Raw genomic sequence first — 10549 nt, 5'->3', positions numbered from 1 at the left:
GAACTAGGACGTGCGTCATGATGTTGAAGAAGGATGGTGGAAACACCAACTCAAAACTGACAAGACATTGCACCAAATCATTCTCTAACCTTGGTATGATTTCTGGATTGATTACCTCCTGAGAGATTGCATTGAGGAATGCACATAGCTTCACAATGGCTAATCGAACGTTTTCCGGTAGAAGCCCCCTCAATGCAACCAGAAGCAGATGCGTTATAATCACGTGGCAGTCATGAGACTTTAGGTTCTGGAACTTTTTCTCTGCCATGTTTATTATTCCCTTTATATTCGACGAGAAGCCAGACGGTACCTTAATACTGAGCAGGCATTCAAAAAAGATTTCCTTCTCTTCTTTGGTAAGAGCGTAGCTGGCATGACCCTGATGTATGCCGTGTTTGCCGTGCATACGTTGCTGGTCCTCCCGTGCCTCAGGTGTATCTTTTGTCTTCCCATACACGCCCAAGAAGCCAAGCAGGGTCACACAAAGATTCTTCGTCACGTGCATCATGTCGATTGCGGAGCGGACCTCTAAGTCTTTTTAATAGGGCAGGTCCCAAAATATAGATTTCTTCTTTCACATGGGTGCGCGTCCGTCAGCGTCATTCGGAACAGGTTGTCCGCCAGGACCCTTTCCAAAGACTACCTTCAAATCCTTAACCATATCATGTACATCAGCACCAGTACGGTGGCGAGGCTCCGTCCGGTGATCCGCCTCACCTTTGAAATGCTTGTCTTTCTTTCTTACGGTATGCCTGCTCAGAAGAAATCGACGATGTCCCAGGTACACATTCTTCTTACAATTAGCCAAATATATACTGTCGGTATCGTCCAAACAGTGCGTGCATGCGCGGTATCCCTTGTTTGTCTGTCCTGAAAGGTTACTGAGAGCAGGCCAATCATTGATGGTCACGAACAGCAACGCCTTTAGGTCAAATTCTTCACCATGTGCTCATCCCACGCACGTGCACCTGTTCCATTCCACAACTGTAAGAGTTCTTCAACTAATGGCCTTAGGTACACATCAATATCATTGCCGGGTTGCTTAGGGCCTTGGATGAGCACTGTCATCATAATGAACTTCCGCTTCATGCACAACCAAGGAGGAAGGTTATACAAACATAGAGTCACAGGCCTGGTGCTATGGTTGCTGCTCTGCTCCCCAAAAGGATTAATGCCATCTGCGCTTAGACCAAACCATACGTTCCTTGCGTCATCTGCAAACTCCTTCCCGTACTTTCTCTCGATTTTTCTCCACTGCGACCCGTCAGCGGGTACTCTCAACTTTCCGTCTTTCTTACGGTCTTCTCTGTGCCATCGCATCTCCTTGGCATGCTCTTTGTTTTGGAACAAATGTTTCAACCGTGGTATTATAGGTGCATACCACATCACCTTGGCAGGAATCTTCTTCCTGGGCCGCTCGCCCTCGACATCACCAGGGTCATCGCGGTTGATCTTATAGCGCAATGCACCGCATACCGGGCAAGCGTTCAAATCCTCGTACTCACCGCGGTGGAGGATGCAATCATTAGGGCATGCATGTATCTTCTGCACCTCTAACCCTAGAGGGCAGACAGCCTTCTTTGCTTCGTACGTACTCTCGGGCAATTCGTTGTCCTTTGGAAGCATATTCTTTATCACTACCAACAAATTTCCAAATCCCTTGTCAGATACACCATTCGCTGCTTTCCATTGCAGCAATTCGAGTGTGGTGCCCAGCTTTTTCTTGTCACCTACGCTATTCGGGTACAATAATTTTTTGTGATCCTCTAACATGCGCTGCAACTTCTTCTTCTCCAAATCACTTGCACAATTTCTCTTTGCATCAGCAATGGCCCGACCTAGATCATCAACAGGCTCATTTGATGCCTCTTCTTCAGCTTCTTCCCGCATTGTCGGCTCAGCTTCTTCCCGCATTACCGGCTCAGCTTCTTCCTCCATTGTTGTATCATCGTATTTAGGGAACCCATGGCTAGGATAGCTGTCGTCGTCCTCTTCTTCTTCATTGTCTTCCATCATAACCCCTTTTTCTTCATGCTTGGTCCAAACATTATAGTGGGGCACGAAACCGGACTTAAACAGGTGGACGTGAATGGTTCTTGACTTAGAGTAATTTAGATCATTCTTACAGCCAGCACATGGACAAGGCATAAAACCATCCGCCCGCTTGTTTGCCTCAGCCGCAAGCAGAAAAGTTTGCACGCCATTAATGAACTTGGGAGAGCATCGGTCATCGTACATCCATTGTCGGCTCATCTTCATTACACAACACCGAAAAAGACCAAATTAATACAAGTTCATACATAAAGTTCATACAACACTTAAATACAACAAACAAATAACTCTCTAGCTAAAGAATTTAAATGCAACAACAAATGCGATCAAGATCGCAACTAAGGTAACAATTGATCCAACAGCATAATGATACCAAGCCTCACTATGAATGGCATATTTTCTAATCTTTCTAATCTTCAAGCGCATTTTCTCCATCTTAATCTTGTGATCATCGACGACATCGGCAACATGCAACTCCAATTCCATCTTCTCCCCCTCAATTCTTTTCAATTTTTCCTTCAAATCCTCGTTTTCTCTTTCAACTAAATTTAACCTCTCGACAATATGGTCGGTTGGAATTTCCGGTTCAACTACCTCCTACATACAAATATCTATGTCAACTTGATGGGCATAATTTGTCATAAACACGAAATGCAACAAATAGTTTTAGAAGAGAATATACCACATCCGAATCATAACCCGGACGAGGGCCGACGGGGGGACGGATATCAAAACCATGGCACTATGTATAACAAACAACATATGGTTAAGATAATTATACGAGTAACTATATATCCAAATCACACAAACATCAATTTTTTATATAAAACATTCATGAACAAGAGGCTCACCACAAGGTGGTGCCGGCGACGGGACGTTGCGGGCGATCGACGGTGGTTACGACGGAGATTTAGAAGGCACTAAGTAAAGCACACCTACATATGCAAACTAAGTGTTATTTTGACCTCATATTGCATATAAATCAAATACTAGCACATATATATAATTCCTCCCAAATTACTAAACTCAAAAATCAATCACTATATAAAGCATTGCAAGAGCTAATCTAGCAATGAGAGATGAAAGGACAAAGTTGCTAACCTTTGTGATCATTTGAATGGATGGGGGCCTTCAAATCTTGAAAAAATTTGGGCAAAATGTGTGATGAGCTTGAGAGGAAGAGGGAAAGAAAAGAGAGGAGAGGGGAAAGGGGAAGAACAGAGCGAGCTCGGGTGGACGAAGGGTGTATGTAGGACGACCTTTAGTACCGGTTCGTGATACGACCCGGTACTAAAGGTGCTGGAGGGGCCCCGGACTGACAACATCCTGCCACCACTCACTTTAGTACCGGTTCGTGGCACGAACCGGTGCTAAAGGTTCGCCACGAACCGGTACGAATGATGTCCGCCCGCCTAGCCGTTGGAACCGGCACTAATGGACACATTAGTGCCGGCTCAAATTCAAACCGGCACTAATGTGCTTCACATTTGACCATTTTTCTACTAGTGCTCTCTCACTCTCGGCTAGAGGTAGAAGAAAACACAAGACACAAGAAATTCCGGGTCAGCGCACGAACGCCGCCGAGGGCGCACGCACGCCCTAATCATCTTTATCTTTTCAATGACTACATGGCTGGCTTGGAGAGTTACAAACTCAGTTCATGGGGGTGGGGGTGGGGGGGGGGTATATGTGCACTCGTGCACTCACACGATGCAGCCCACCTCCCCTAAACTGGCGTACGATCCGCTCGCCTGACCCGCACGCACGACGCGGCCAGCTTCCACCAGATCGCACCGGCCACTCCCGCTACTGCAGCTAACTACCTCTGACTCGACCCACGCTACTCGGACGCGGCCACACACCGGCGTCCGATTAACAACTGAAACACACGCACACACTCGCGCAAACACCTGCCATGGACTCCACCGTGCACTGACACCGGTTGCCACCATCACGGGGCATGGCTTGCTGCTAACACATGTGTGCATGGTCGAATGCCAAAGGATCCGCGGAGGGCTATTGGCGGATGGGCTGCCTGCTTGGTGTGTGTATGGTTTTTGGCCACGTGGATGTGTCCTTGTCAGGATCGTGCATGCTTGCATCATCTTCAATGGGTCAACAATTGGTGGAGACATCACATGTGGACTGTCGTTTGGGGTGCTTTTCGTAGCACCTGGTCTCAAGCTATGGGTGAATAGTCTAGGACTGACCTTAATTAATTGTTTGTGCCTGTTAATATCGATGTTTTCACATAGTTTCAGTGTTGAAGACATTGCTTTGAGTTTCTATTAGACTTAATCTTCGGGACGAAAATTCATGTTCTGACTTTTACATGTCAGTTTTGGTAACGATGATGCTGACATGTTGTTCTGTTCGTGGATGCGTTGCTTTTGAAGAATCATGCTCGCAGTCTTTGTGTCAAAGGTGGTTGGTTTGGCTACTTGGCATGGAGCACTGCTTTTCTTTTTTGTAAATAATTCTGTCTATATGCATTCTTAGTGTCTTGAGCAGCGCTTGACATTTAGTTGTTGCATAGGTCAGGTTAACTGATATCGTCTTGATGATATATTTTTCTTATTTTCTAAAAAAAGAGGGGGCCATAGTTGGTGTCCAAATCAGCATTGTGATTCCTCGTTTGGTAGATGATACTTGTCCATTCTACAATATGTAGCTGATACCGTTCTATTCATGGGTTATGAGTTGGAACCCGAAAAATCTTAAGTTGATCATATGTGCTTTTGAGCAACTTTGTACAATAAAAAGTCAAATTACACAAGAGTGAGTTTGTTTTTTCACTTGGGTGAAGCAAAAAAAATGCTGAAATGTAGTATGCCAATATTTTCGATTGCCAGCAGGGCCAATTTCCTGCTTGGTACTTGGGTACTTTAACCATCATCTAGAATTTTATAATAAGGAATGAATCATGTGGAAAATGTGGAACTAGTGATAGCTTGAATATTTTTTTGTGTATTGATCCGACTCTCGTATGGGGTATATTTTTTGGTAAAGGCACTTTTATTAACTCAAAACGTAGCATCAAGCGGATACAAAGCATGATGAGTACTAAGATGCACACAGCTAAACACTAACAATGTGACAAAAGATAATAAAAAATAGACATATCAACAATAATAGAGTATGGGGTATATATAGAGTATAAGACAAATTACATGTAGTTTAAACCTATTCTATCTCTAAATCCTTATCTCTAACTTAAACACAATATACTTCTAACATTCTCACTCAAAATTCCCCTAAGTCATAGCGGGCGTGCAGTAGACGAGTGCAACCGAATTCGATGTCTTGCGCTTCTGTCGACTTCTTCACTGTGCCATCATCGACTTTTCAAGCTATCAACAGTTCCACAGAAGAAAGATACGGAAAACGATAAAGCAGTCCGGAAGACAAGGACTTGTCCTCCTGTCATCATGGACTTTTCAAGCTATCAACAGTTCCATAGAAGAAAGATAAGAAAAACGGTCCTCCGGATGGATGCTTGGTCCTATATTCAAAATTCGTTCTCGTTGGCGTGGTCTTGTACGTATATCTATTCTTCCAAGCGCTAGAAGGAGTCTTACAAATTGCATGGCCAAACCTGCAGACTGCAGTCAAGTCTCGCCGTTGCTGTATTCATGGTGCCTTGAATCGAAAAGATGTGCCTTCGTTTGTCACCATGAAACAAGCTTAAAGTGCGTGAAATTCCAAGTGATTGGGAGAGTTGACCTCTGTACAACACGCACGCAACGACTACGAGCAGATTGGCTAGTCAGCCTGACTAGGGTTTTTTCATGCGCTCTTGAACTTGCACAAGCTAGACAGTACGACAGGCAGGAGAAAGTGGTTTATTCGAAACACGTGGTGCAGAATTCATATGGAGTCAACAACCCTTGCATCATCTTGTTCACTGCACTTATGCTTTGGTTTTGTCTGCATTTCCACTACAACACGGTTGATGTGTCACGGCGCTTATATACCTTATGAGTTATGACCGAGCTAGAAGCCTCCAGAAGAGGCTTGGGTCAAGGCTTTCTATTAACTCATCGGAAATCAAGGCCATATCATGAGGTTTTCATCCTATTTTTGGTGCCACTGGATCAAATCTTGATTGTTGCAAGTTATTGTTCCGTTTTACAGATAGCCTACACAGGTTCTTCTGGTTTGTTGGTGGATCGGTACATAGAGATTAAAAAAACTGCAAGTGTCTTCGGTTCCAGCCTTTTGGGATTTGGCCGTCGATCCGGTCCGGTTTTCATGAGCACTTGCAGTTGCACCGCCACCTTGTTCGCCCTTCGTCGTGAAACGGCCCACCTCTCTCCTCGAGACAATGATCCCCTAACCGTGGCCATGGAGCACATACCCATCGTTGACACTATCTCCGACCTGCTAGGGCCCTCGGGTCACGTGAGACAATGCCCTTGAGGTATAGCTAGAGGTACATTTTAGAGATTTTAGGTAATATTAGTTGCTAAGATGTTTTGCCCTTGTTAATAATTTAGTTAAGTACCATTAAACCTAGTAGGATATCCTTGAGTTAGACATAGGTGATTAAAAATAAGTTGTACTAGATCAGCGACAATTAATATGGATCGGAGGAATATATTAAAAATATTATTATGATACCTTGCATTTTAAAATATCATGTTTCACAACAATTAATATGATCAGAATATGCAACCTAAAGAAAACAATATGTGAAAGATATGATAATTTACCATTTTATTCACTTATTATAAACACTAAAGATGTTACCCGCGCATCTGCGCTGACCACTGTGCTAGTTACATCTAGAAAGCACTTGTGGAAATGCATATCAACTGACCGATCAATCACCCACTAGCCTTTATTTGAACACGTACATTGTGATTTTTTTTTATTCACATCAACTGAGTTTACAATAAAAACTTCTTGAGCAATTCTTTTTCATACATATATGTAGTGTTACAGATGGAACGGATAACATTATTTTCTTCATCTTCCTCGCGGGCATCAAATGAGAGAACTAGCAGGGGGGCAAACCCAGGGCATGTCCATTGAAAGCGTGAAGGGACGTTTAGGGTTGCCAGCATTCACTACGGATGGTATAGGCCAAGGAAATGTCTGTTAAGAATGCGGTGGAAACACGTTGATATTTTGCATGACGGATGTCCATTGTTCGGGAAAAAAATTGGGTGGAGATGGGCTCCAAACCCCCGACTGTGCGTACCCGCTCTAATCTGTCGCCATCTGTCCCTGCTCTTCATCTGACGCTATCCTCTCATCCGCTCCTGTACGTACGTTTCCCGGCTCGAGTACTTCGCATCGGCTTGAAGAAAGAACTATTCGGCTCGTATCAATCACTTCCGCTGCGATCGGGGTTTCCATGGCGAGCGACTGGCGCCGTCTTCTCCACATGATTGGATTGGTGCGCGTGGGTTCCTTGATTCGGCGATGGCCGCAGCGCACCAGAACGACTCGCCGCCATCTCTCTCCCATGGCCGCATCGGGCCGGAAATACACCAATGGCCTCCGCAGGTCGTGCCCCGCTGCCTGAAGTGCTGCCTCCATCGAGAAGGACGGGAGATGCCACGCCGGCGTTCGGCACTATTGTCGTCTTGGATCATGTAAATCACGCGGATGAGGACGGTTCCTGCTCCATCTCGTACAGCCCGCTGCCGACAGTGACCCTGGACGCAGCAAATTGCGACATAGACTTGCTGCGGCATGTAATGGAACTCCAGGAGTATGACACAGCCATGACACTGTTAGAATACTTGAACAATGAGAGGATCCAACATTTTATTATGCAACAAAATCAAAGATATGAGCATGTAAAAGAACATCAGTTTTTCTTTCAATTTATAGATGATCGCAAGTATCTATCCTTTTACAGATCCGAAAATTTACAATCAATAATTCTGAACAATTTACAATAAAGATTAATCATTATTTTCATCATAAGATTCTGAATCTTCAAATTCACTGAAGAAAGTACGTTGTAACCAAAATAACATGCTTCCTTGCAATCCATTGAGCAGAACTTCAGCAGGCATTTGACATCTTTCCCGACCTCGTAGCAGGCCATGAAATTGCACAAATAATACAGTCTACTTAACACGGTCTACTTCATGTTCTCAGTCATCGCCTTCTCCGTTTAACCTTTACTTGTTCCCTCTTCCTACCCCAACTATCTATGAATCGGCCACTCTAAACCTATTTGCAAGCCTCAACTATTAGTGCATCAATTATAATTCAGAGAAGTTCAGAAAACTCTGACATCTAAACTGCAGGAGGCTTTGTGGAACACAAACAAGTTGCGTGCGATGGTGCCGGCAGCATAGAGCATATAACAATGCTATCCAAGAAACTTACATGAACAACTGCTGCAAAAAAGGGAACATATTTTTGCTTACTGATAATAGAAATACAGTGTGATATCAAACATAGTTGAAATCTGAAAACTATACTCGTTGGACTGTTATACAGTCATGCTCTAGGGAGAGAGGGTATTACAATTGTGATGCCCATTGACAAAAAAATTGCTACACCGAAAGGCTAGAAAATCAAACTATTATACAAGGTGCTGGTTCATCGGTGAAAAGCTGCTCTTTTTCTGAATCGGGAAACGAATTCATTCAGTTGTTGGTTTACAAACGAGTGGGTGCACACGGATATCAAATCCGGCGAGCTCATGGCCACGAGAGCACGCCGGCGCCATGCACGCACGTACTCGCCGAGTTGGCGCTGCACGCTGTCAGCCAGCAGGGGCCCCTCCATGTCCAACTACGGCCGCCACGGCGGCTGCCAGTCTGATCTGGATCTTCTGACGCCGGCAAATCAAGCAGCTATCCCACGGACACACACGGGCCACGATACCGTCGCCGCCACTCCGCTCCGCCGGCGTCGCTCGGCCTTGGCTGTCCGCTGAGCGTGGAACCAGATGGGGGATCGTCTTCAGTTTCGTGAGCCGATATAACAAGTACCGATCGAGCCGAGCGGAAGCGCCGGGAGTGAAGGAACAAGCCGAAAAAAGGAGCGCTATAGCGGATGCCGTGGGATGCAAACATGGGACAGGTGGCACAATCTCACGTCAGGTACGCAGGGAAGGATCCGTGGAGACGGTCTCCACCCAATTTTTTTCCCATTATTCATGGACTTTACGGAATTTAAGCAGGAGCACAAAATGCTTGCAAATCTGTTAAACAAAATCCACAAATGTCGTGAACTAACCTGTAGTTGGATGATTAAACAAAACCCATAAATATCTTAGACTTGGCACCAATGCTCACAATTTCTTGGATTTATTTGAGGCTTTCCTGCGATGTCCGTTCAGTGAAAAGAGATGTTCCCATCAAATACGAGGCGTCTATGGTCTCTTCATCAATCATAAGATGTTGTGCCGGTTGAGTATCTCATATGTGCTCATAACGGTAGAGTGTGCATGTACAGATTCGTAGAGGTGAGTGTATGCGAGCATCTGCGAATGTACCGTGTTAAAAAAACAAATTGCACAAATACCAAGCCATCGTTTAAGCTCGCGCACGAGTCGGTACATGTCAATCTTATTATATCAAAACTAAGGCAGCAGCGGCAGCAAGAGCCACACCGCCCTCCATAGATCATCTTCTTATTCCCATAGAGAAGGCATCAAATCACACGACTCATCCATACACACGAGCTGACAGCACAAAGCTGCCGAGAGTAATAATAAGCAGTAAAACGCACGTACACAGTGCACACACAAACGACCAGCGCGGTACATGGTCGGTCGAGGCACTAGCAGTGTGGCAGGGCGATGCCGCAGGTAGCGACGGTCTGGCGGGTGTAGGGGCTTTGGATGTAGCGACCGTAGATGGGGTTCTTGGCGAACTGGCAGAAGCACCCCTGCTGCGCGCGCAGGTTGGAGCAGCACGCGGCGCTCGGCTTGGACCCCGTCATGACAGGCGACGCGCACGCAGCCAGCAGCCCCGCGTTGCACGGCGCCGCGGCCGCGCTCGCTGTGCTTGCCAGAGCCAGCAGCGCCAGCACCATCATAGCCGCCACCATGGCCATGTCCTTCCTCACCGCCATGGCTCTGGGTCTCCTAGCTGCTTGCTCACTCGATGCCGTGCGCCGGGATGAAGTTCTGCGGCGAGTGATGCAGTGGTAGATGGCGAGAACTGTCGAGAGAGTGCGGACGTAGCTTCGGTATTTATAGCCGCGCTCATCTCGGGTCGCCAGCTCCGTCCATCATAACCGTTCTACACGTTTCCATCGTAGAAAATTCTGCAGAAACTATGGCGACTATGGCGAGATCAGTATTACTAGTACTGCTGCTTGTGACTTCCACAGCTCCCACGCCGGGATCGTCATCGTTAATAAAGGTCCATCAGAACCACTCTACGAGCCGGCATTTTGATTCTGCAAATTTCTAGAAGAAATTCAGAGTCCTTACTAGCATTTTTTTTCTATTTGGGCTATTTGATTCATACACAAGTGCAAACTGAGTCATCGCACACCGTTCAGAATCACTGTTGCAAAC

General features: G+C 45.7%; 1 protein-coding gene across 1 annotated transcript; it reads right to left on the bottom strand.

Moving 5' to 3' along the window:
* Positions 1 to 9526: 9526 nt before the first annotated feature.
* Positions 9527 to 10202, bottom strand: LOC125547584 (non-specific lipid-transfer protein 2P-like). The gene has a single exon (XM_048711404.1). The coding sequence runs from the start codon at positions 10096 to 10098 to the stop codon at positions 9805 to 9807; it is 294 nt and encodes a 97-aa protein (XP_048567361.1). The 5' UTR covers positions 10099 to 10202; the 3' UTR covers positions 9527 to 9804.
* Positions 10203 to 10549: the final 347 nt, after the last annotated feature.

Source organism: Triticum urartu, chromosome 3 (genome assembly GCF_003073215.2).
Source record: "Triticum urartu cultivar G1812 chromosome 3, Tu2.1, whole genome shotgun sequence".
Taxonomy (NCBI): domain Eukaryota; kingdom Viridiplantae; phylum Streptophyta; class Magnoliopsida; order Poales; family Poaceae; genus Triticum; species Triticum urartu.
Note: the sequence above shows the minus strand (reverse complement) of the source record. Positions and strands in the feature narration are given on the sequence as shown.

Bases quoted from the DNA above. Each gene is read 5' to 3' on its own strand.
- LOC125547584 (XM_048711404.1), bottom strand. From the start codon at position 10,098: ATGGCGGTGAGGAAGGACATGGCCATGGTGGCGGCTATGATGGTGCTG.